We start from the raw sequence: 27,041 nt of genomic DNA, 5'->3' as shown, positions 1-27,041 counted from the left end.
AGTTGAGCAGATTAATCTAGGGCAAGGAGAAGATACAAAGGAAAAATCAATCGGCACGAGGATGGCAAAGGAGGTCAGGAATCAATTAATCGACCTCTTGAAGGAATATGTCGATGTCTTCGCTTGGTCTTATCACGACATTCCAGGATTAGACTGTAGACCCCTAAAATTGTCCGGGTCGGAAATAAAGTTTGAAGACTCTCGAAGACTGAAGGAAGATCAGCCAGAAGGACTCCTGGAAGGCCCTAGGAGGGTTCTCTGTAGGTCTAGAGGTCTTAGAATAGTTCAAAATAAGGAAGTGGAGGGAATGAAGCCCAATACGGCCGTACTGAACTTAATACGGCCGTATTGAAGCTTCAATACGGCCGCAGTGAACTCAATACGGCGTATTGAAGTTTCTGAAACTTCAGTACGGCCGTACTGAAATCAATACGGCCGTATTGAAGTTTCAATACAGCCGCAGTGAACTCAATACGGGCGCATTGAAATTTCTGAATTTCAATACGGCCGTATTGAATTCAATACGGCCGTATTGAAGTTCAAAAATTTCAATACGGCCGTATTGCTTCTGTAGGCCGTATTGCGCCTATTCCCTATAAATATGACGTCAATTGGACGTCATTCCACACTTTCACACTCAGTTTTGACTCCCTCCTTGAGTATTCTGGGGTTTTTGAGCAGTGTTCTGCCCTAGAAATCTCTCTGGGAGTCGATCCGACGAAGTTCTGGAATTCCGAGCACTTAGCTTGGAGATTCGAACCTAGTCGAAGGGAAATCCTCCGGATTTCCATAGTTAAAAGTTTTTAGGAAGGAGCGAGCGAGCTTGTAGAGCGAGGGAACGCCAAAAAGCTTCCCAGTTTTACTCAATATATAAAAGCACGCTTCAAGAGGTTTCTTCTTAAATCCTTCCTTTTACTGCTTTCTGTGTGCATATTTAAACTGTCATCATGTAGATAGTTAATTTATAATCGCTTAGAATAAATAGGGGTAATTTAGTAATTTTACACTGTTATTTTAGAAATAATCTGTCATAGGGAACCCGAAAGGGGCGCTGTGGGGTGCTAACACCTTCCCCACGCGTAACCGACTCCCTTACCCAACTCTGGTTGTAATGGCCAAAGTTGATTTATAAAATCAATTGCCTTATCCCTTTTTCCAATGTTTTGAGTAAAACATTGGTGGCGACTCCACGAACCCTCCTTTTGCGAAAACCACTAATTCATGGAGGGTCCCGCTTGGGATTAATATGGATTGGTGAATCATTTTAATAAAATTGCTCGTTTGACGAGGTCTCAGTTTGAGAATAAGTCATTCTAGCAATCCATAATTTTAAACAAATAAAAGAGTCCAACCATCCTTCGCGAATGCCGAAAGCCTGTTTCGGGCCGGTGGCGACAGATGGCGACTCCACTGGGGAAGCCTCGAGAGTCAGTCCCATTTAGTGACAGATTATTTTAACAAATAATAGTTAAAATTACTTTATTACCCCTTGCTTGTATGATAACATGATTTATTATATGGCTTTAAATAACTGTTGTATGTTTAAATTCCGCAATTGTTTGAAATACAAACTGTACACAAACCTTTGCACACAACAGTTCCCTCTATACCCGGGGGCATGAGTGATTAACCATAGGGAGTGGATGTTAGTACGGCCGGTTGAATGGGTCTATAGGAGCCTATGAGACCGTTGTCGGAAAAACATCACTCAAGGTGATAACCATGAACTCGAGTCCGACAGTGCGTTGGAGCTTTCCATCGACTTACGACGAGAGGAATTGGGTCCCTATAATGGGGGCACCTTGGGGGCCTTTGACCAAGTGAGAACAGTTAGATCCTCCTTGAATATGCACTTTTCTGCAGGAGACCCCTACCTCGTGATTCGCTCGTGACTGTTCGTGGATGAGTGAATTGTTTGTGCATTTTTATGTGACATTGTATGAGCATACATTTGCACCTTTTAAACATACAACATTCTTTTTTAAATAAAAAGAATAAATAGAAATAAAGATCTTCTAGTACATGGTGTTAACATCTACCTTCATTGCATTCATATAGGTAGTTTCCCTTTTCACCCAAAAAATACAAAAAAGATACAAAATATTCAAAAGAAAAAATATGTATTTACCCAAACCAAGCAATATCATGCATCATCTTAGGAAAATCCTAAAAACATGATAATGCTTAGTTCAATAAACACAATGCATGCATATTCAACATCATCATCTCATGCATATAGATCATGGAGGGATCTAGGAATCATTCATTTCATACATCCCTCCTAGTAATTCAGTAATAAACATAAATAAAAAGAAAGGATTAAATCGATGCGTATGTTCAAAAATGGATCGCACGCCGTTCGTCATCAAGTGTAAGCCAACAACCGCGCCAAGCGAGCGCACATCAACTCCGTTGTTGGTAATCAAGACGAATAAAGGGGAAGGTCCGACACCATTAAGGATCACCGCTCCAAGACCTTTCCCCTACGAATCAAATAAGGCTGTGCCGTGGATATACGACATCCACTCTTCTGCCGACAGCGATATCTCCAACATCGCTGGACTTGGGGGCATGACTAGGAGTGGCAGGATCTACACTCCCGAAGATCTTCATGATAAAGCCCCCAAGAATAAAGAAAAAAAAGAAAAGAAAACCGAGGAAAAAGAATCCGAGGAGGAGACAGACGAGCTGTTAAAGTTTATCCAACAGAGCGAGTACTCCATCGTGGATCAACTTCATAGGACGCCAGCAAAGATTACGCTGTTGTCGTTGATCCTAAGTTCCGAACCGCATCGGCAAGCTCTGTCGAAAGTCTTGAACGAGGCATACGTGTCGCACACTATCTCCCAAGACGAGTTTGAGGGGATTGTTAGTCACATCAAGGCTAATGATCACCTCACCTTCATCGATGAAGAAATCCCCGCCGAGGGATCAATCCACAACAAGCCCTTGCACATCTCTGTAAAGTGCAAGGAGTATCACATCGCTAAAGTCTTGGTAGATAATGGATCTTCCTTGAATGTGATGCCAAAAAGAACGCTCAAGCAATTGGCGATCAAGGGAGTCCAAATGCGCCCGAGCAACATGATCGTTCGAACCTTCGATGGATCTAAGAGAGAAGTAGTGGGAGAGATCAATCTTCCAATCCAAATTGGACCCACTATCTTTAATGTCGAATTCCAAGTGATGGACATTACTCCCGCATACAGTTGTCTCCTCGGCCGACCTTGGATTCATGATGCGAAAGCTGTACCTTCTACGCTCCACCAGAAAGTCAAATTCATTGTGGGTGACAAGCTGGTGACTGTACAAGCTGAAGATGATATACTCATCAGTTAGCCATCCACCATACCTTACGTGGATGCAACGGAGGAAGCTTTAGAAACCACCTTCCAAGCATTGGAAATCGCCAATGTCGAAACGTTTCCCCAAGAAATGAAGAAGGTAGCCTCCATGCTCACCAAGAACGGATACTTGCCAGGACAAGGATTAGGCAAGGACTCCCAAGGAATCCCGGAGCTACCCATTATCAAGGATAATCCGGGGAAACAAGGGTTAGGATACAACCCTTATAAAGATCAAAGAACGAAGAGGAATCAAGATCCTTCTCGACGTTCTTTAAGCCAGATCTTTAGGAAGGCCGGTTGACAAGCGTTAAGGCCGGTCGTCGTCGTCAAAATGTTTTTCTCCTTCTAATAGGGATGTGTAAATTCAGTGACTATTAGAGATCACTCCTCGGGGACAGCCCGACCCCCGAGCCTCGATAGGGCACATGTTTCCGCTGCGATTATAATAAAATCATTCTTCATTAATTCTTTATTGCTTCTTTTCTCGCTTGCAATAAAATTCTAGACCACATTATTTTAACCCTGTTTGAATAAACATGAATGAGGTTAAAATCATCTTAATAATAATAAACCCACATCATTTTTATGTGGAAGTGTGTGTGTCAACTTGGAGCACCTTTTCTTGGCCTCAATAAGTGCCGTCATGGATAAAAGAAATCCATTCAGGACAAAAATCCTAAAAAAAACAAAAAGCTCGGCAGGAAACCCAAAAAGGGGGCTGCACAAAAATAAGAGCAAAAGACCCGCTAGGAATCCCACAAAAGGGTGACCTAGGCAAAAATTAGGGTTACAAAATAATGAACAAAAACAAAAGCCCGCTAAGACATCACAAATGGGTGTTTTAGGCAAAAGTTAGGGCCGTCAAAAAAGAAAAACAAAATAAATCCATGATGGTACCATCAATCGAATTCAACAAGGGGCTCAAGAAAAGCTATCCAAGTTGTCAAAACACAATCATTAATAACAAAGATGTGCTTAACCTCATAAGTGTTTAATCAGACTAACCTAAACACTTGAGCCTACCATTGGCCAGCCATTCTTACAAAAACCATTTTTCAAAAATAAAATAATCCCCTCTAAAACACAAACTTTTGAAAAATATACCCTTTCCTTCTTTTCTCTCTTGTCCCAACGATTTTTGAATAATCTAGTGGAAACATGGAGATATAGTGGTCAATAGGAGGGTTGACACATCTTCTAAAGAAAGGGAAGAATCATTTGGTTGATGACACCAAAATCAATTATGCATCATTCCTCGGTAACAGAAATCGGCAGAGCACAGTCCGTCTGGAGGAATGGCAAAATCCAAACACAAAAACGCATCGGTTAATTCTTTTGAAAAAAGAATCAAATAGAATTAGGTGCATCATACTGCATACATGCATACAGATGATAGGTGTACTGGAAGATCACTTATTCTCTGTTTATTGAAAAAACAAAAAATAATAAAAAATATAAATTTCAGAAAAAACAATGCGCCCGTACCATGTTCAGTACACCCATACTAAAATCAGGGTTATGAACAAAATTTCAACTCAACATGGGCGTACTGAAATGGATGCGGCCGTATTGGCCATAAAGAAATTTTCAAAGACCTCGTCATGAGGCAATTGCATAAAAAAGAAAAAATAGAAAAAATTGCTTGTGTATGACAGCAGCAAACAAAATGCAAAGATTCAGAAAATCAACAGCGTCATACAGAATAACTGAGCCTGGAGAGGCTTGCCGAAAAAATACTCTCAGAATAACTGAGCCTGGAGAGGCTTGCCGAAAGAATACTCTCAGAATAACTGAGCCTGGAGAGGCTTGCCGAAACAATACTCCCACAGAATAACTGAGCCTGGAGAGGCTTGCCGAAATAATACTCCTACAAAATAACTGAGCCTGGAGAGGCTTGCCGAAAGAATACTCTCAAAATAACTGAGCCTGGAGAGGCTTGCCGAAATAATACTCTCTCAAAATAATTGAGCCTGGAGAGGCTCGCCGAAATAATACTCTCTCATAATAACTGAGACATTTCTGTACAGAAAAAGCCGAAAAACAACAGAAAAGGCAAAAATACAGAAAAAGCCAAAAAATGACAAAAAAGGCAAAAATACAGAAAAAGCCAAAAAATGACAAAAAAAAAGGCAAACATACAGAAAAAGTCAAAAGTCGACAAAAAAAGACAAAGATTTCACATCTTTCAGAATAACTGAGCCTGGAGAGGCTCGCCGAAATAATACTCTCAGAATAATTGAGCCTGGAGAGGCTTGCTGAAATAATACTCTTTCAGAATAATTGAGCCTGGAGAGGCTTGCAGAAATAATACTTCCTCAGAATAACTAAAGCCTGGAGAGGCTTGCAGAAATAATACTCCCCCAACTGTATAGAATAATTGAGCCTGGAGAGGCTTGCTGAAATAATACTCTCATCAGAATAACTGAGCCTGGAGAGGCTTACTGAAATAATACTCTCTCAGAAATAACTAAGCCTGGAGAGGCTTGCCGAAATAATACTCATACAAAATAACTGAGCTTGGAGAGGCTCACCGAAATAATACTCGACAAATTGTACAGAATAATTGAGCCTGGAGAGGCTCGCAGAAATAATACTCCCCAGAGGAAACCTCAACTCATGCTCTTGGATTCAAAATCCCCAGCAAGAGCTATCAAGCAAGATCGTCAAAATCTCCAATAGAAGCACGATCACCCAAGCAGTATATCTAGTCAAAGGACTTAAAACTTCCTCAGTGAAGATAGCTCTCCAATTCAAGTGTTGAGTGAGTCTAAGCCTGTAGAGGCTTCCTAAATAATACTCTGGGATACATAAGATCCCTCATTCCCCAATCGCTTACTCAGAGGCATCCCTGCAAAAAGAGTAAAATCAAAAATATCAATAACCATTCCCCAAGCGGAATTTGGCACTCAGCCGAACACTGAACTTCAAATCCCCAGTCGCCTACTCAAGAGGCACCCCTTCAAAAAGAGAAAAAATCAAAAAGATCAATAACCATTCCACAAAAGGAATTCGGCATTCAGCCAATCATCAAACATCAAGATAATTCGCCTATTCAGAGGCACTCTTTCAAAAAAGAGAAAAAATCGAAAAGATCAATAATCATTCCCCAAGCGGAATCCGGCTCTCAGCCTATCATTGAACATCAAGATGATCTGCCTAACAGAAGAGGCCAATCACAACCAATGACAAAATCCCCTGGCGGATAACAGCCTACACAGAGGCAACAAAATCCAAAAATTAAAAAGAGTTACCCGAATAAGGATAACCGGGATACTCCACCAACGTCCAAAGGACGTCAGCCAATCATAAGGCACTGCTCATCTCAGAAAGAGCATCTTCGTGTCTACACCCCAAGGAAACAGAAATTCCTCAATGGGCGCCAACTACTCAATGGAAAGTTGGGACACAAGAACCTATGAGTAACTGCACATCCCCTAGACGGATCCCTGCGTTATCCAGCCCTCAGTGGCACAAAAATCAAAAACAATTGTCAAAGCAGCATCGTGGACTGTGGAGACAAAATCAAAATCAACATCCAGAACCCCCAGTGGATAATAGCCTACATAGAGGCTACAAAATCAGAAAATCAAAGAGAGACACCCGAATAAGGATAATCGGGATACTCCACCAACGTCAAAGGACGTCAGCCAAACATAAGGCATCGCTCAACTCAAAGAGAGAGCATCTGTGTCTACACCCCAAGGAGTCAAAAATTCCCCATGGGTACCAACAATGCAATGCAAGTTGGGGCACAAGAACCTATGAATGACTGCACATCCCCTAGACGGATCCCTGCGTTATCCAGCCCTCAGCGGCACAAAATCAGAAAAACCGTCGAAGCAGCATCGTGGACTGTGGAGACAAAAATCATATCAAATCATTGCCGAAGTGATCAGAAGACACGGAAGCAGGCCTGGAGAGGTAATACTCAACTGCTGAATATTAAGAGGCAGGACCTGGAGAGGGTAAACTCACACTGCTGAATGTTAAGAGGCAGGACCTGGAGAGGGTAAACTCACACTGCTGAATGTTAAGAGGCAGGACCTGGAGAGGGTAAACTCACACTGCTGAATGTTAAGAGGCAGGACCTGGAGAGGGTAAACTCGCACTGCTGAATGTTAAGAGGCAGGACCTGGAGAGGGTAAACTCACACTGCTGAATGTTAAGAGGCAGGACCTGGAGAGGGTAAACTCAGCTGCCGATGTTAAGACGCAGTCCCTGGAGAGGGAAAACTCAGCTGCCGATGTTAAGACGCAGTCCCTGGAGAGGGCAAACTCAGCTGCCGATGTTAAGACGCAGTCCCTGGAGAGGGCAAACTCAGCTGCCGATGTTAAGACGCAGTCCCTGGAGAGGGTAAACTCACCTGCCGATGTTAAGACGCAGTCCCTGGAGAGGGTAAACTCAGCTGCCGATGTTAAGACGCAGTCCCTGGAGAGGGTAAACTCGCATTGCCGAAGTGATCAGAAGACACGAACGCAGTCCCTGGAGAGGGTAAACTCACCTGCCGATGTTAAGACGCAGACCCTGGAGAGGGCAAACTCAACTGCCAAATGTTAAGCGGCAGAGCCTGGAGAGGCGGGTACTCAATCATCAGGGTGATGTTAACACACTGGTGTCTAGCTTCCGGCTCGGGCGTCGAGTGAGGCTAGGTCTGGAGAGACGGTACTCAACCATCAGCGTCATCAGAGGTGCGTTGATGTCCAACTTCCGGCTCGGGCGTCGAGTGAAGTTGACCCTGGAGAGGGTAAACTCAGCTACCGAGGATGTCAGAAGCGCCGAGGTATGCACCCACCTGGAGAGGCTACTCAACAATTTTCCGCCGGAAGACATTACAGGTCAGAAGGTCGGCACATCACCCGGACAATTGGGTCAACTCCTTTACTTGTCAGCCGGTACACCAAAAGGCCGTCCGACTAAGTAAAGGGGGGGCAGCTGTAGACCCCTAAAATTGTCCGGGTCGGAAATAAAGTTTGAAGACTCTCGAAGACTGAAGGAAGATCAGCCAGAAGGACTCCTGGAAGGCCCTAGGAGGGTTCTCTGTAGGTCTAGAGGTCTTAGAATAGTTCAAAATAAGGAAGTGGAGGGAATGAAGCCCAATACGGCCGTACTGAACTTAATACGGCCGTATTGAAGTTTCAATACAGCCGCAGTGAACTCAATACGGGCGCATTGAAATTTCTGAATTTCAATACGGCCGTATTGAATTCAATACGGCCGTATTGAAGTTCAAAAATTTCAATACGGCCGTATTGCTTCTGTAGGCCGTATTGCGCCTATTCCCTATAAATATGACGTCAATTGGACGTCATTCCACACTTTCACACTCAGTTTTGACTCCCTCCTTGAGTATTCTGGGGTTTTTGAGCAGTGTTCTGCCCTAGAAATCTCTCTGGGAGTCGATCCGACGAAGTTCTGGAATTCCGAGCACTTAGCTTGGAGATTCGAACCTAGTCGAAGGGAAATCCTCCGGATTTCCATAGTTAAAAGTTTTTAGGAAGGAGCGAGCGAGCTTGTAGAGCGAGGGAACGCCAAAAAGCTTCCCAGTTTTACTCAATATATAAAAGCACGCTTCAAGAGGTTTCTTCTTAAATCCTTCCTTTTACTGCTTTCTGTGTGCATATTTAAACTGTCATCATGTAGATAGTTAATTTATAATCGCTTAGAATAAATAGGGGTAATTTAGTAATTTTACACTGTTATTTTAGAAATAATCTGTCATAGGGAACCCGAAAGGGGCGCTGTGGGGTGCTAACACCTTCCCCACGCGTAACCGACTCCCTTACCCAACTCTGGTTGTAATGGCCAAAGTTGATTTATAAAATCAATTGCCTTATCCCTTTTTCCAATGTTTTGAGTAAAACATTGGTGGCGACTCCACGAACCCTCCTTTTGCGAAAACCACTAATTCATGGAGGGTCCCGCTTGGGATTAATATGGATTGGTGAATCATTTTAATAAAATTGCTCGTTTGACGAGGTCTCAGTTTGAGAATAAGTCATTCTAGCAATCCATAATTTTAAACAAATAAAAGAGTCCAACCATCCTTCGCGAATGCCGAAAGCCTGTTTCGGGCCGGTGGCGACATAGACCACGAAATTGTTGAACACAAATTGCCCATAAAAAACGGGATTCCTCCAGTAAAGCAGAAACTTCGAAGGATCAAACCTGAATGGTCCTTCAAAATAAAGGAAGAAGTCCAAAAACAATTAGATGCTGGATTTTTGGTTGTATATCGGTATCCTGAATGGCTTGCGAACATAGTGCCCGTACTAAAGAAGAATGGGAAGATACGAGTTTGTGTGGACTATCGAGATCTAAATCGAGCCAGTCCTAAAGACGACTTCCCACTACCACACATTGACGTGCTTGTAGACAACACATCTACGAACATTATTTTCTCATTTATGGATGGATATTCGGGATATAACCAGATCAAGATGGCCATTGAAGATCAAGAGAAGACTTCTTTCATCACTCTTTGGGGCACCTTCTGTTACCGGGTGATGCCTTTTGGTTTGAGAAACGCAGGGGCAACCTATCAGAGAGCAATGGTAACCTTGTTTCATGACATGATCCACAAGGAGGTAGTGGTGTATGTAGATGACATGATCGCTAAGTCGAAAGATGAAAATGATCATCTTATCCACCTAAGAAAACTGTTCAATCAGCTTCGTAAGTACAAATTAAAGCTAAATCCTACTAAATGTACTTTCGGAGTCCGATCAGGAAAACTCCTTGGGTTCATCGTTGGTGAAAAGGGGATAGAAGTAGATCTAGACAAAGCCAGAGCCATAATAGAAATGTCGCCCCCTAAGACAAAAAAGGAGGTCAGAGGATTTCTTGGTAGGGTGAATTATATAGCTCGTTTCATATCTCAGTTGACTGACACATGCGCTCCCATCTTTAAACTGCTCCGAAAGAATCAACCCGTGGAATGGAATGAGGAATGCCAAATCGCTTTCGATAAGATTAAGCAATGTCTTATCAATCCACCAATATTGATGCCTCCTATTGAAGGAGAACCTCTCATCCTATACCTCACAGTCTTGGAAAATTCCATGGGATGTATGCTGGGATAGTTAAACAAGACTGGTAATAAAGAAAGAGCTATCTATTACTTGAGCAAGAAGTTTACTGATTACGAAGCTCGGTATTCTCCTTTGGAGAAAACATGTTGCGCCTTGGTGGGGGCCACCTAGCGGCTAAGACAATACATGCTGAGACATACAACCCAGTTAATATCCAAAATGGATCCTATCAAGTACCTACTTGAAAAGTCTGTTCTAGTTGGGATAATTGCCAGATGGCAGGTTTTGCTATCAGAATATGATATTGTATATGTCTCGCAAAAGGCAATCAAAGGTAGTGTCCTGGCCGATCATTTAGCAAATGGACCAACCGAGGATGAACACATGGTCAAGGAGGAATTCCCCGATGAAGAAATATTGACCTTGAAGGATGAGCCAGAAAAGCAAAGTCAAAATGAATCCTGGTCGATGTTCTTCGATGGGGCCTCCAATATAATGGGGCACGGAATAGGAGCCATACTGATATCGTCCCAAGGAAAACATATCCCGGTGACGGCAAGGTTGGACTTTGAATGCACCAACAACATGGTTGAATACGAAGCTTGTATATTGGGTCTACAAGCTGCGCTAGATAACGAAGTCACCAAACTAGAAGTCTACGGTGATTCAGCTTTGGTGATATACCAGCTACGAGATGAATGGGAAACAAAGGACTACAAATTAATCCCCTATCGAGCATACATTCAGGATCTGATGTCTCAATTTGAATCAATTAACTTTGAGCATACCCCGAGAGAGGGGAATCAGTTAGCAGATGTGCTGGCCACACTATCATCCATGTTCGCTATAAAAGAGGGATGTGAAATACCGGTCATCAGAATCAGACGACATGAGACACAAGCTCATTGTTGCACACTGGAGGAAAAGGAAGATGGCCATCCTTGGTATTTTGACATCCATCAATACATCAAAGAAGGGAAATACCCAGTCGGGGCATCTGACAACGACAAGAAAACAATCAGACGAAGGGCTATCGGATTCGTACTACATGAGAACATCTTGTACAAGAAGAGTTTTGATTCCATCCTGTTAAGATGTATTGGTCAGAAGGAGTCTCGATCGTTAATGAAGGAAGTCCACGAAGGAACCTTCGGTACCCATATAGCTGGACAGGTCATGGCCAGAAAGATCATGAGGGCAGGATACTTTTGGTCCACTATGGAGAAGGATTGCATCTCGTATGCTAGGAAATGCCACAAATGCCAAATATACGCTGATAATATCCAAGTCCCACCAAGTGAGCTCAATGTAATGGCCTCGCCCTGACCTTTCTCGATGTGGGGCATGGATGTCATTGGACCCATTGAACCCAAGGCCTCAAATGGACATAGATTCATTCTTGTAGCAGTTGATTACTTCACCAAATGGGTTGAAGCCACGTCATACGCACATGTAACCCGTAAAGTGGAAGTCAATTTCGTCAGAAAAAACATAATATGTCGTTATGGAATACCTGACAAAATTATAACAGACAACAGGTCCAACCTCAACAACAAGATGATGACTGAATTATGTGACTCTTTCAAGATTCAACATCATAACTCCTCCCCTTAAAGGCCAAAAATGAATGGGGCAGTTGAGGCAACCAACAAGAATATCAAGAAGATCATTCAAAAAATGGTCGTTACATATAAAGATTGGCATGAGATGCTACCTTACGCATTGCATGGGTACAGAATATTCGTTCGCACATCGACGGGCGCCACCCCTTTTTCCTTAGTATACGGGATGGAGGCAGTCTTGCCTGTTGAAGTATTTCCTTCTTTGAGATTACTCACGGAGGCAAAGCTCCCAGAAACTGAATGGGTTCAAACCAGATTTGACCAATTAAATCTCATAGAAGAGAAAAGGTTAGACGCCATTTGTCACGGGAAAACATATCAAAGGAGAATCAAGAGAGCCTTCGACAAGAGAGTCCTACCACGACCATTTGAAGAGGGGGATCTAGTAGTCAGGAAACTTCTACCAGCACAGAAAGATAAGATAGGGAAATGGACACCGAACTATGAAGGCTCATACGTGGTCAAGCGAGCCTTTTCTAGAGGAGCATTGATCCTCACTAACATGGATGGTGAAGAACTCGCTTACCCAGTAAACTCTGATGCCGTGAAAAAGTTCTATGCTTAAGCGCAAAAAAAAAAAAAAAAGGCGCTAAAGCAAGACGAATTGACGACCTAGAAGCCCTATCACCCTCTATAGAAGTCAAAAAATTACTTGAAGCAGTGCTAATCATATGACTAGGAGGATGCCAAGCTTCATTTCTTAAAGTCATGATCACTCAAGCCCAGACACCGGCCAACCTCAGTCAGTGTTTCAAAACCTCCTCTTGTAACCCTCCTTTAAATTTTCTAATTGGCAATAAAATACCATTTTTCTTAGTTCTTTCAACCTTTATGTTTAAATGACGTGTTTTGGTATAAAAGAGAAAAATCAAAACAACCCAGCAAAAAAGCAGTTAAATAGATGAGACAATCCTATACGGGCCTCTAAAGTAAGAAAAAGTTATATGTGAATCTTCAGTCAAAAAAAAAGGGGGGGGGGGGGGGTAAAGAGAAGCCACTTGATACCAATAGATTTCTAAAAAGCTTAAACGCATATGTATGGCATATAGAAAAGCGCGCACTTGAAATAAATAACTTTTCACATCAAAAGGGAATTATCCAAAAGGACAGTAGGCTGCAAACATTTTCAATCCATGCATGCATCATGAATAAAATCTCTAAAGAAAACAATCAAGAAGGGAGCCATGTGTGAAGGGGCAAAACCCTTCCCTCACAACAAAGATCAGACAAGGTCAAGTCAATCCATTACAATGACCAGCCATAGACAAAAAAAGGCAAGCTTCGTACATGTTGACAAAAAAAACGAAGCATTTAAAAAAAATATATAGCAGAAAAAAGGCAAGCTTCAAATGTGAAAAAAGCCGAAGCTAAACAAAGAAATGAAAGGAAAAAAAAACCTACAACAAGAAGACGCCTGGAGAGGCATCATAATACTCACCTTGACAAGAACAACAACAAACATTTCCTGCCCGTCCACCTAGGGGCAGTCTTTCATTCCACAACCATCCACCAACATCAAATAACCAATCATCAAAAGGGACTCAGCATTGCGCCTGGAGAGGCATCACAATACTCAAGTGGCAGGGGCAACATTGGAATCCCTGTCAGTCATCCACTTCTCTGCCCACCAACACAGGGGCACATCAAACATCTCCTGCCCGTAGTGAAAGGGTTACCTGACCTTAGTGAAAGGGTTGCTAGATCCCTAAAACTAGTACAAGAACAAAGTTAGTTACCTGACCTTAGAGGAGGCCGGCTGAAGCCTTAAATATCAGTCCAACTTGGAGAGGCTGAGCTACAAAACTACTTCAACAATAAAGTGGGTTACCTGACCTTAGAGGAGGCCGGCTGAAGCCTTAAAATATCAGTCTATCTTGGAGAGGCTCAGCTACGAAACTACTTCAACAAAAAAGTGGGTTACCTGACCTTAGAGGAGGTCGGCTGAAGCCTTAAAATAACAGTCCAGCTTGGAGAGGCTGAGCTACGAAACTACTTCAACAACAAAGTGGGTTACATGACCTTAGTGAAAGGGTTGCTAGATCCCCAAAACTAGTACAAAGTGGGTTACCTGACCTTAGTGAAAGGGTTGCTAGATCCCCAAAACTAGTACAAAATGGGTTACCTGACCTTAGTGAAAGGGTTACAAGATCCTCAAAACTAGTACAAGATCGAAGAGGGTTACCTAACCTCAAAGCGAAAGAAGCTACACATTATCACAAGGGAAACAACTTAGAAGAACTAAAGAGACGAAGTGAAGACCCGGACGAAATGTCTACGTCTTTTCTTGCCTTTGGAAAAGCAACACATTACTATTCCAAAGGACAAGTAAAGAGGGGCAGCTATAGACACCCAATTTCGTCCGGGGGGGCATACAAACAAGGGAATGGACCTCTGTTACGAAGGGAAGGAGCTCCCGAAGCATGCAAACGACAAGATAGGACTTTAGAAGGCCCATTAAGCTAATTTTAAAAGACTGGAACGAGCTGTTCCGAAAACCGGAACGGGCCGTTCCCAATTTCGAACGGGCCGTTCCAAGTTTTTAAAAGAGCCATCAACCCTAATTTGGAACGGGCTGTTCCTAGATTGGAACGGCCGTTCCAAACTCTTCAAAAGAGGGCTAAACCTATAACTGGAACGGGCCGTTACTAAACTGGAACGGGTCGTTCCAAGTTATAAAACAAGCCTAAAGAACCTTGTCCGGAACGCCCGTTCCAGCACAGCCAAGTATGTGTTAATTATGTCTATGGAACGTGCCGTTCCAATTTCAGAACGGGTCGTTCTAGTTACTAATAGCAAAACTAGGAGAAGTGAAGGTAGTTCTTCTCCACGGATTTTCTTAGGCCGGATCTTCTTCAAAGGAGACTTGATTCCACAACTAAGAACACTTGAAGACTATGAACTCACGGATACACTCTTCCAAAGTTTAGGAGGGAAGCATCCAAGCTCAAGCATCAATGGATTCTCACTTCAAAAAGTAGGAAAGTAGACAACTAGCCTAGGGTTTTTGAAGGTGAGAGGTTGGAGACTTTTGAGAGAGGAAACTCGGCCAATGGCTCACAAATTTCTATAATGTTCAAAAGTAAATACAAATGGTGAAGGAAACACTTAAGTAAGGTCGGTTTTGCACACTTTGGGCGCCTAAATCAAAAGGTGACATGTGGCGCCCAAAATTTGAATTCAAATTTGAAATTTGAATTCAAATTTTGGCTCCCATGTGCTACTCCGAAAATTCAGGTACCTAAGGTGCATCTAAGTGTAATTTGGAGTGTCATTTAGGGTTAATTTGAGGTCACATGTTCAGCCACCAAAGGTGCAAAACATGTGACTCAAATGTAACTTAAATGGCTTCCAAATTAAACCTAATTTAACCTAATTAGCCTACTTTAGTATTCCTTGTATTTTCCTAATCTAATGACCTAAATACAATGGTCAAACAAATACAATGGAAAGGAAAAATTACAAGAATGAAAATGAGCCCAATATTGGGTACCAAAAGCCCAAAGGCCCATGAAGCCCAAAACTAGGCCCAACTAGCCTAAAACCTAAAATGCTACTCTATGTGGTCCAAAATACAAGACCAAAATATATGATACCTATACTAACATGATGTATACAAAACATATGAAAAATAGCTATAACAAACTATGGCCCATGAAAAGTTCAACTTGGGCCTTCCCAGGCCCATAAGGCCCATTGGGCCCTGACTGGCCCAAACCTTCATGTCTAGCCAACTCCTCTTGGTTCTTTGAGTATGTCACCTCTTGCACTCCAAAGCATGATTCCATCATCCCCTCCCTCTTGAAAAGGATTTGTCCTCAAATCTCGAGGATGAATGGAAGAAGAAAAATTAACACCTACATATAAAACATGCAAGGAATAAGAAGTAACATTGTAAGAGAAAAGATCATGGATCCTAAGAGGAGTCCTAGTATCTAACCTAACAAAGAAAGATAAAATATTAGACTCTCTAGAAATAGGTTCCTCTTCTAAGCATAACCTAGAAGTAAAACCTAAAAATGTAAGAACACTATGACTAAGACAATGAAAAAACTGATTTTTAAACACTATAACATCTTGCCTAAAGTACCCTAAATGGTATCCTAGGCTTTTCCTAAAATATAAAGAAAATACTACTAAAAAACGTCCTAAACAATTTTGGATTTGATTGTTTATTAGATACTCATAGTCATATAATCTATTTTTGTCTTGTAGGGAAGGAAACATATTAAGTTCAAAAAAATAAGAACTTCCCATAAGATCAAACATAGAATATAGATTATTACAAGTTAGATCTACTAAACAATGTAAACCGAAAATTGGGTGCTTTAGAAAATCCAAAGAAATACTTCCTTCCTTGTGCACCTTCAAGGAAGTAGTATAAGGAGTAACACTAGGAATAGTCCACTCCTTCTTCACTATATCTCTAAGTTGAGAATTCTTGGTTTGAAATTTATTTTGTTTTTCATTCTCAACTCTAAGATAAGTGGCAGCATTAGGACAAGAGTCAAAACTTTTATGAATAAAGAGAGTTCTTTTCAAGTCTTGTTTGGTCATAAAATAACTCTCTTTTGTCACAAATGTCTTAGTGGAGTCCCCTTTATCCACACTCTGTCCTTCTTTCTTTTCTTTGTTTCTTTTCTTTTTCATTTGCTTTTGATCCTCAAACACTTGGGGTGGTGTTAAAGGATTAAAAACAATTTCCTTATTTTTATGAATGAAGGATATTTTGTTAGTGAGGCCATCATGTATAGTTTGTTTATCAAATTGCCATGGCCTACCAAGAAAAATATGACAAGCTTCCATAGGGATCACATCACATAAAACTTTATCTTTATAATCCCCTATAGAAAACTTGACCTTCACTTGTTGATTCACCTCCAATTCCTCACCTTCATTGAGCCAATGAAGTTTGTAAGGGTGAGGGTGAGGAATGGTGGTAAGGGCTAACTTGTGAATCAACCTTGTACTACAACAATTTGAACATGATCCACTATCAACAATGAGAGAACAAGTTCTTTTGGAAACTAAACATCTTGTGTGAAAGATGTTCTCTCTTTGTGATAGTGAAGTGGGACAAGGTTGACTTCCAAGAAGCCTTTTGACCATAAGAAGATCACCATCAACAGGATATAGCTTTTCAATTTGAGGATCTTCCTTACTAGTCTCACTATCACTTGAAGTGGTAGAACTAGATTCATCAAGACTACTATAAATGTCTTGTCCTCTCAAAATCATGACCTTTTTAGTTGGACATTGAGAAGCTATATGGCCTCTCCCAAGACATTTAAAGCATTTGATGTCACTAGTTTTACTACTAGAAGTGACAACATTTTTATCATTTTCTTTTTCTTTTTCTTGACCCTTACTAGAGCTTTTAGAAGAGTCATATTGACCCTCCCTCTTGTAGTCATTCTTGATATAAGAGTTAGCTTGAGTTTTTCCTTTTAAAGAATTTTTCCTTAAATTTTGTTGTTCCACCCTTATACAAAGTTGGACCAAATCATCAAGGTCCCTATAAGGGAGTAACTCAACTCTATCTCTTATATCAAAATTTAGACCACTTAAAAACCTAGCAATGGTCAATCTTTCCTCTTCCCTTATGCCAGCCCTCATGAGATACAACTCCATCTTTTGTCTATACTCCTCAACACTCATATTCTTTTGTTGGAGTCTTTGGAGCTTATCCATAAGCTCCCTACTATAATAAGAAGGTATGTGCCTTCTTCTCATAGCACTCCTCATTGTGAAGTCTTCTCTCTCTCTCTAAGGAGGTCCACCAATACATAGCTTGTCCTTGGAAAGCTAAGGTGGCCAAGGGAACTTTTCTTTCTTCACCTACTTGGTGACAAGTGAAGATTTGCTCCACTTTCATTTCCCAATCCAAGTAGGCATCCACATCTTCTTTTCCATGAAAGTAAGGGAGATCAACCCTTGATTCCCTCACTTTGTGTTCCTTAATGACTCTCCTAGGTGTTGGTTGATAGTAAGCATCCATATGCATACTACCATCATTATCTTGGCTTTGAGAATCATTGGAGCTCTTGGTTGAGCTCCTAGAAGAACCTTTTGGACTTTTATTTTTATTCAATCTTTTCAAAAGTTTTTCTTCCCTTTGCTTAATCTTTTGGATTTCTTGTTCCAAAGCCATGATTTGTACTTCTTTTTCAAGTTTCTCTTTTTGTTTTTGAAGCATCTCATCATTTTTCCAAAGTTTTAGTGCTTCAACCTCCTTGACAATTCTTTCAAAACTTTTAGGAGTATCAAAGTCACTACTACCTTGAGTATGATGACTCATGGTTAAGCAAAAAGAATTTGTATGCTATGCAAAAAGTTATAAAATGTTTTTGGTATTTTCTAGGAATGAAAATAGCACTTGGAAGTCTAAGTGTACAAGTTGCACTATCAAGGGAGGTGAGCTACAAAGAGCCACTTAATAACCAAGCCTTTTCAAGTGGAAATCACTAAACTCCTTTGTGGTATTTCCAATTCCCCAAAACTTTTCACAAAAATTTTGTATGCTTTTTTACAACTTTGTTTGTTTTTGACACTTAACTAAGCGTGAGCAAATAAAACTACACAATTCTAGACGTTTATAGGCAACAAAGTAAAGCAATTAAGTACAAGAAAACTTAAAAAGAAGCAAGTTAAGCAACTAGTCGGATATCCTAAGTGGAAGCTTGAAACATATGAAATTTCCAAGCCACTTCCACTAGTACTACACGTGAGAGTCTATCAAGGATGTAGATATACCTGACCAGCTTCTTAATACTCCCTCCAAGCTTTACAAATTGATTTTAAAATACAAGAGAGATTGCAAAATTTAAACTAGCCTAGAAAGCAATAAATGGCGGTTTTGGTGACCAATTTAGTGACGATTTTTGTTGTGCAAATTTTCCAACACTTAATCAAGTGTTTAATCCGCCACTAATCCTTCAATATGATGCTACTGGACCTGCAAAAGAAACACAACAAAGAGGTTAATGGTGGCTGCCTCACAAGGTGAAAGGAATGGTCACTCAAGTGAAGGAAGTTTAGGAGAAGTTTTGGTCACTAAATTAGGTCAAATTTTTAGGTCTTAGTGTCCAAACTTTTCCTACTCTTTGTTGAGCAATGCTTGATCCTTGAGCAAGGATTTGAGGCCACTTCCAGCACAGGAAAATTATTGAAAGAAAACTAGACAAGCAATAAAGCACAATTTGGAAAGCTTATACCAAAAGTTAAGAGTAATATGATGTATATGACAAGACTCAAAGAGGTTCAACAAGTAAAACTGAAAATTAAGACTCCAAATAAAAGCTAGCACTCAGAGAGAAGAGTTCCTAGATAGGTACTAGAATAGATGAACAAAACAAAAAAAATTTGAAGACAATTGGACAAGTATAGCTAAAGTAGTAGCCAAAACAATAACAAGGAATCAAGTGGATTTTTCAGCTTGTACACCTCTCGGCTTTTTCTTTATAAATTTTTTTCTCTATTTTTTTTTAATTCTTTCTTTTTCCAGTATCAAATTAAGAGTCCAGAGAGTATATTTGCCTTTTGTTTCAAATTTTTCAATGATTCCAAGCTATAGAAACCGATAATACAAATCAGCCAAAAATTAGGTCAAATTTCAAGTAACTTGAATAACTAGTGCACTAGTCTTTAGGTTTTTGGTTTGGATTCCTTTTGAACTCTTTTCTTTTTTATCTTTTGAACACTTTAGGCTCTGTTTTATCTCTGTTTTCAGCCTCTAATTTTTTTAAAATTTGAATCCACAAAAAGAGTGCACTAGAAGTAGGTTTACACTTGAAAATTTGAGTCACAAAAATTTTTATAAGATTTTCAATGGAATGTAATTTGAAAACTTAAGAACATAATAGAAACCTAACTCTAAAGAAACTTGCTAGGACTAATAGCAAATTATGAACACAATAAGGTAAAAGAAAAAACACATATAGGTAGGCAAAAGAGAAACAAAACCGAGAGCAATATGTAGACACAAAATTCAAAATAAAACTAGGTTAAACATGCTATTCAAGGAATTTGCAACATATAAAGACTAAACACAAACTTCTAAGACAAAACAAAGATTCAAAACCAAAATCTAAATGCAATGCATGAGGTCCAATCACGAACACATACAAGAATGGAGAGACTCAAAATAAAATCAAAAAAATAGCACAAGCAAATAATTCCTAAACAAGTTGATTGAGGAAGAAATTCAAGAACAATCAACAATGGATCTATGAACACAAGAACTTCAAAATATAGATCCGAAAATTGAACAACTCAAACATGACAAGACAAGAAACACACAAACACAAAACGGACACAAAATTTTGAAGAACACTTATCTCCTTGAAGACCTTGCTCTTGATACCAAAATTGATAGCAAAACTAGGAGAAGTGAAGGTAGTTCTTCTCCACAGATTTGCTTAGGCCGGATCTTCTTCAAAGGAGACTTGATTCCACAACTAAGAACACTTGAAGACTATGAACTCACGGATACACTCTTCCAAAGTTTAGGAGGGAAGCATCCAAGCTCAAGCATCAATGGATTCTCACTTCAAAAAGTAGGAAAGTAGACAACTAGCCTAGGGTTTTTGAAGGTGAGAGGTTGGAGACTTTTGAGAGAGGAAACTCGGCCAATGGCTCACAAATTTCTATAATGTTCAAAAGTAAATACAAATGGTGAAGGAAACACTTAAGTAAGCTCGGTTTTGCACACTTTGGGCGCCTAAATCAAAAGGTGACATGTGGCGCCCAAAATTTGAATTCAAATTTGAAATTTGAATTCAAATTTGAAATTTGAATTCAAATTTTGGCTCCCATGTGCTACTCCGAAAATTCAGGTACCTAAGGTGCATCTAAGTGTAATTTGGAGTGTCATTTAGGGTTAATTTGAGTGTCGCCACCGGCCCGAAACGGGCTTTCGGCATTCGCGAAGGATGGTTGGACTCGTTTATTTGTTTAAAAATATGGATTGCTAGAATGACGTATTCTCAAACTGAGACCTTGTCAAACGAGCAATTTTATTAAATGATTCACCAATCCATATTAATCCCAAGCGGGACCCTCCATGGATTAGTGGTTTTCGCAAAAGGAGGGTTCGTGGAGTCGCCACCAATGTTTTACTCAAAACATTGGAAAAAGGGATAAGGCAATTGATTTTATAAATCAACTTTGGCCATTACAACCAGAGTTGGGTAAGGGAGTCGGTTACGCGTGGGGAAGGTGTTAGCACCCCACAGCGCCCCTTTCGGGTTCCCTATGACAGATTATTTCTAAAATAACAGCGTAAAATTACTAAATTACCCCTATTTATTATAAGCGATTATAAATTAACTATCTACATGATGACAGTTAAATATACAAACAGAAAGCAGTAAAAGGAAGGATTTTAAGAAGAAAACCTTTGAAGCGTGCTTTTATATATTTCGTAAAACTGGGAAGCTTTTTGGCGTTCCCTCGCTCTACAAGCCCGCTCGCTCCCTCCTATAAAATTTTGACTACGGAAATCCGGAGGATTTCCCTTCGACTAGGTTCGAATCTCCAAGCTAAGTGCTCGGAATTCCAGAACTTCGTCGGATCGACTCCCAGAGAGATTTCTAGGGCAGAACACTGCTCAAAAACCCCAGAATACTCAAGGAGGGAGTCAAAACTGAGTGAAAAAGTGTGGAATGACGTCCAATTGACGTCATATTTATAGGGAATAGGCGCAATACGGCCTACAGGGGCAATACGGCCGTATTGAAATTTTTGAACTTCAATACGGTCGTATTGAAGTTCAATACGGTCGTATTGAAATTCAGAAATTTCAATGCGCCCGTATTGAGTTCGCTGCGGTTGTATTGAAGTGTCAATACGGTCGTATTGACTTCAGTACGGCCGTATTGAAGTTTCAGAAACTTCAATACGCCGTATTGAGTTTACTACGACCGTATTGAAGCTTCAATACGGCCGTATTAAGTTCAGTACGGCCGTATTGGGCTTCATTCCCTCCACTTCCTTATTTTTGAGCTATCCTAAGACCTCTAGACCTACAGAGAACCCTCCCAGGGCCTTCCAGGAGTCCTTCTGGCTGATCTTCCTTCAGTCTTCGAGAGTCTTCAAGCTTTATTTCCGACCCGGACAATTTTAGGGGTCTACAGCTGCCCCCCCTTTACTTAGTCGGACGGCCTTTTGGTGTACCGGCTGACAAGTAAAGGAGTTGACCCAATTGTCCGGGTGTTGCGCCGACCTTCTGACTTGTAGCGTCTTCCGGTGGAAAAATGTTGAGTAGCCTCTCCAGGTGGGTGCATACCTCGGCGCTTCTGACATCCTCGGTAGCTGAGTTTACCCTCTCCAGGGTCAACTTCACTCGACGCTCGAGCCGGAAGTTGGACATCAACGCGCCTCTGATGACGTTGATGGTTGAGTACCGTCTCTCCAGACCTAGCCTCACTCGACGCCCGAGCCGGAAGCTAGACACCAGTGTGTTAACATCACCCTGATGATTGAGTACCGCCTCTCCAGGTTTTGCTATGCTTGCTGCCCAAGCTGGAAGCTGTGAGTACCGCCTCTCCAGGCTTAGCTTCACTCTTTGTTCGAGCCGGAAGCTAAGCATCCTTGTGACGACGGTGGCAGTGTGAGTTTTGCCTCTCCAGGCCTTGCTTTGCTTGTTGCCCAAGCTGGAAGCTGTAAGTACCGTCTCTCCAGGCTTAGCTTCACTCTTTGTTCGAGCCGGAAGCTAAGTACCTTTGTGACAACGGTAAACGGTGAGTACCCCCTTTCCAGAGATAGCTTCGCTCATTGCCCGAGCCGGAAGCTGCATACCTCCGTGTTTGTGACGACGGGGGTAGCGTGAATGTCTCCTTTCCAGGTATTTGTGATGATTTTGTCTCCACAGTCCACGATGCTGCTTCGACGGTTGTTTCTGATTTTGTGCCACTAGGGGCTGGATAACGCAGGGATCCGTCTAGGGGATGTGCAGTTACTCACAGGTTCCTGTGCCCCAACTTGCATTGCATTGTTGGTACCCATGGGGAATTTCTGACTCCTTGGGGTGTAGACACAGATGCTCTTTCTCTCTGAGTTGAGCGATGCCTTATGTTTGGCTGACGTCCTTTGACGTTGGTGGAGTATCCCGGTTCATCCTTATTCGGGTATCTCTTTTTGATTTTCTGATTTTTGCTGCCTCTGTGTAGGCTGTTATCCGCTGGGGATTCTGGATGTTGATTTTGTCTCCACAGTCCACGATGCTGTTTCGACGATTGTCTTTGATTTTTGTGCCACTGAGGGCTGGATAACGCAGGGATCCGTCTAGGGGATGTGCAGTCATTCACAGGTTCCTGTGCCCCAACTTGCATTGCATTGTTGGTACCCTTGGGGAATTTCTGACTCCTTGGGGTATAGACACAGATGCTCTTTCTCTCTGAGTTTGAGCGGTGCCTTATGATTGGCTGACGTCCTTTGGACGTTAGTGGAGTATCCCGGTTTTCCTTATTCGGGTAACTCTTTTTAATTTTTGGATTTTGTTGCCTCTGTGTAGGCTGTTATCCGCTAGGGGATTTTGTCATTGGTTGTGATTGGCTTCTTCTGTTAGGCAGATCATCTTGATGTTCAATGATAGGCTGAGAGCCGGATTCCGCTTGGGGAATGATTATTGATCTTTTCGATTTTTTTCTTTTTTGAAAGAGTGCCTCTGAATAGGCGAATTATCTTGATGTTTGATGATTGGCTGAATGCCGAATTCCTCTTGGGGAATGGTTATTGATCTTTTTGATTTTTTCTCTTTTTAAAGGGGTGCCTCTTGAGTAGGCGACTGGGGATTTGAAGTTCAGTGTTTGGCTAAGTGCCAAATTCCGCTTGGGGAATACTTATTGATATTTTTGATTTTTCTCTTTTTGCAGGGATGCCTCTGAGTAGGCGATTGGGGAATGAGGGATCTTATGTATCCCAGAGTATTATTTAGGAAGCCTCTGCAGGCTTAGCCTCACTCAGCGCTTTGAGTCGGAGAGCTATCTTCCACTGAGGAAGTGTTAAGTCCTTTGACTTGTATATACTGTTTGGATGATCGCACTTCCATTGGGGATTGCGTCGATTTTGCTTTGATAGCTCTCGCTGGGGATTCGTTCCGTGAGTTTGAGTTGAGGTTTCTCTGGGGAGTATTATTTCTGCGAGCCTCTCCAGGCTCATTTATTCTGTACAGTTGGGGGAGTATTATTTCTGCAAGCCTCTCCAGGCTTTAGTTATTCTGAGGAAGTATTATTTCTGCAAGCCTCTCCAGGCTCAATTATTCTGAAAGAGTATTATTTCAGCAAGCCTCTCCAGGCTCAAATATTCTGAGAGTATTATTTCTGCAAGCCTCTCCAGGCTCAAATATTCTGAGAGTATTATTTCTGCAAGCCTCTCCAGGCTTTAGTTATGATGAAAGAGTATTATTTCGGCGAGCCTCTCCAGGCTCAATTATTCTGAAGGAGTATTATTTCGGCAAGCCTCTCCAGGCTCAATTATTCTGCGGGAGTATTATTTAGGCAAGCCTCTCCAGGCTCAGTTATTCTGAGAGAGTATTATTTCGGCGAGCCTCTCCAGGCTCAATTATTCTGTATGATTTGTTGGATTTTCTATATTTTGCCCTTTTTTCGATTTTGGCTTTTTCTGTGTTTTTGCCTTTTTTGTTGAGTTCGGCTTTTTCTGTATTTTTGTTGATTTCTGTATTTTTGCCTTTTTTGTTGGTTTTGGCTTTTTCTGTATAGAAATGTCTCAGTTATTCTGAGAGAGTATTATTTCGGCGAGCCTCTCCAGGCTCAATTATTCTGAGAGAGTATTATTTCGGCGAGCCTCTCCAGGCTCAGTTATTTTGAGAGAGTATTATTTCGGCGAGCCTCTCCAGGCTCATTTATTCTGAGAGTATTCTTTCGGCAAGCCTCTCCAGGCTCAGTTATTTTGTATGATGCTGTTGATTTTCTGAATCTTTGCATTTTGTTTGCTGCTGTCATACACAAGCAATTTTTCCTATTTTTCTATTTTTATGTGGTTGCCTCATGACGAGGTCTTTGAAAATTTCTTTATGGCCAATACGGCCGCATCCATTTCAGTATGCCCGTATTTGAATTGAAAATTTGTTCATAATCCTAATTTTGGTACGGGCGTACTGAACATGATACGGGTGTATTGTTTTTCTGAAGTTTATATATTTTTTTGTTTTTTCAGTAAACAGAGAATAAGTGATCTTCCAGTACACCTATCATCTGTATGCATGTATGCAGTATGATGCACCTAATTCTATTTGATTCTTTTTTCAAAAGAATCAACCGATGCGTTTTTGTGTTTGGATTTTGCCATTCCTCCAGACGGACTGTGCTCTGCCGATTTCTGTTACCGAGGAATGATGCATATTTGATTTTGGTGTCATCAACCAAGTGATTCTTCCCTTTCTTTAAGAGATGTGTCAACCCTCCTATTGACCACTATATCTCCATGTTTCCACTAGATTATTCAAAAATCGTTGGGACAAGAGAGAAAAGAAGGAAAGGATATATATTTTCAAAAGTTTGTGTTTTAGAGGGGATTATTTTATTTTTGAAAAATGGATTTTGTAAGAATGGCTGGCCAAGGTAGGCTTATTGTGTTTAGGTTTGTTTGTTTAAACACTTGTGAGGTTAAGCACATCTTTGTTATTAATGATTGTGCTTTGACAACTTGGATAGCTTTTCTTGAGCCCCTTTGTTGAATTCAATTGATGGTACCATCATGGATTTATTCTGGTTTTTCCTTTTTTGATGGCTCTTACTTTTGCCTAAAACACCCATTTGTGGTGTCTTAGCGGGTTTTTGTTTTTATTCATTATTTTGTAACCCTAATTTTTGCCTAGGTCACCCTTTTGTGGGATTCCTAGCGGGTCTTTTGGTCTTATTTTGTAACCCTAACTTTTGCCTAGGTCACCCTTTTGTGGGATTCCTAGCGGGTCTTTTGGTCTTATTTTGTAACCCTAACTTTTGCCTAGGTCACCCTTTTGTGGGATTCCTAGCGGGTCTTTTGGTCTTTAGGATTTCTTTATCCATGATGGCACTTATTGAGGCCAAGAAAAGGTGCTCCAAGTTGACACACACACTTCCACATAAAAAATGATGTGGGTTTATTATTATTAAGATGATTTTAATCTCATTCATGTTTATTCAAACAGGGTTAAAATAATGTGGTCTAGAATTTTATTGCAAGCGAGAAAAGAAGCAATAAAGAATTAATGAAGAATGATTTTATTATAATCATAATGGAAACATGTGCCCTATCGAGGCTCGGGGGTCGGGCTGTCCCCGAGGAGTGATCTCTAATAGTCACTGAGTCTATACATCCCTATCGGAAGGAGAAAAACATTTTGACGACGACGACCGGCCTTGATGCTTGTGAACCGGCCTTCCTAAAGATCTGGTTTAAAGAACGTCGAGAAGGATCTTGATTCCTCTTCGTTCTTTGATCTTTAACAGGGTTGTATCCTAACCCTTGTTTCCCCGGATTGTCCTTGATAATAGGTAGCTCCGGGATTCCTTGGGAGTACTTGCCCAATCCTTGTCCTAGCAAGTATCCGTTCTTGGTGAGCATGGAGCCACCTTCTTCATTTCTCGGGGAAACGTTTCAACATTGGCAATTTCCAATGCTTGGAAGGCGGTTTCTAAAGCTTCCTCTGCTGCTGCATCCACATAAGGTATGTTGGATGGCTTGCTGATGAGTATGTCATCTTCAGCTTGTACAGTCACCAGCTTGTCACCCACAATGAATTTGACTTTCTGGTGAAGCGTAGAAGGAATAGCTTTTGCATCATGAATCCAAGGTCGGCCGAGGAGACAGCTGTATGCGGGAGTAATGTCCATCACTTGAAATTCGACGTTTAAAGATGGTGGGCCCAATTTGGATTGGGAGATTGACTTCTCCCACCACTTCTCTTTTAGATCCATCGAAGGCTCGAACGATCATGTTGTTCGGGCGCGTTTGGACTCCCTTGATTGCCAATTGCTTGAGCGTTCTTTTTGGCATCACTTTCAAGGAAGATCCATTACCTACCAAGACTTTAACGATGTGCTACT

General features: G+C 41.2%; 3 protein-coding genes across 4 annotated transcripts in view; 2 read left to right on the top strand and 1 right to left on the bottom strand.

Moving 5' to 3' along the window:
- The first annotated feature begins 10,594 nt into the window (after positions 1 to 10,594).
- Positions 10,595 to 11,701, top strand: LOC145956315 (uncharacterized). Its single transcript, XM_083071897.1, has one exon. It carries the CDS (start codon positions 10,595 to 10,597, stop codon positions 11,699 to 11,701), a length of 1,107 nt encoding a protein of 368 aa, XP_082928023.1.
- A 462-nt stretch (positions 11,702 to 12,163) lies between these two features.
- LOC145956314 (uncharacterized) lies at positions 12,164 to 12,562 on the top strand. The gene has a single exon (XM_083071896.1). The coding sequence runs from the start codon at positions 12,164 to 12,166 to the stop codon at positions 12,560 to 12,562; it is 399 nt and encodes a 132-aa protein (XP_082928022.1).
- A 986-nt stretch (positions 12,563 to 13,548) lies between these two features.
- LOC145955780 (uncharacterized) overlaps positions 13,549 to 27,041 on the bottom strand; it is a 43,773-nt gene continuing 30,280 nt past the window's right edge. For both annotated transcript variants that reach the window (XM_083070944.1, XM_083070943.1), the window contains exon 5: positions 13,549 to 18,949. In XM_083070944.1, coding sequence (XP_082927070.1) covers positions 15,721 to 17,739 — 2,019 coding nt within the window. In that variant the 5' untranslated portion in view covers positions 17,740 to 18,949 and the 3' untranslated portion in view covers positions 13,549 to 15,720. The remainder of the gene's footprint in view (positions 18,950 to 27,041) is intronic.

This window comes from Cajanus cajan, chromosome 3 (assembly GCF_000230855.2).
Source record: "Cajanus cajan strain Asha chromosome 3, NIPB_CcT2T_4, whole genome shotgun sequence".
NCBI classification, from domain to species: domain Eukaryota; kingdom Viridiplantae; phylum Streptophyta; class Magnoliopsida; order Fabales; family Fabaceae; genus Cajanus; species Cajanus cajan.
The sequence above is the reverse complement of the archived record's forward strand: the minus strand, read 5'-3'. Positions and strand labels throughout refer to the sequence as shown.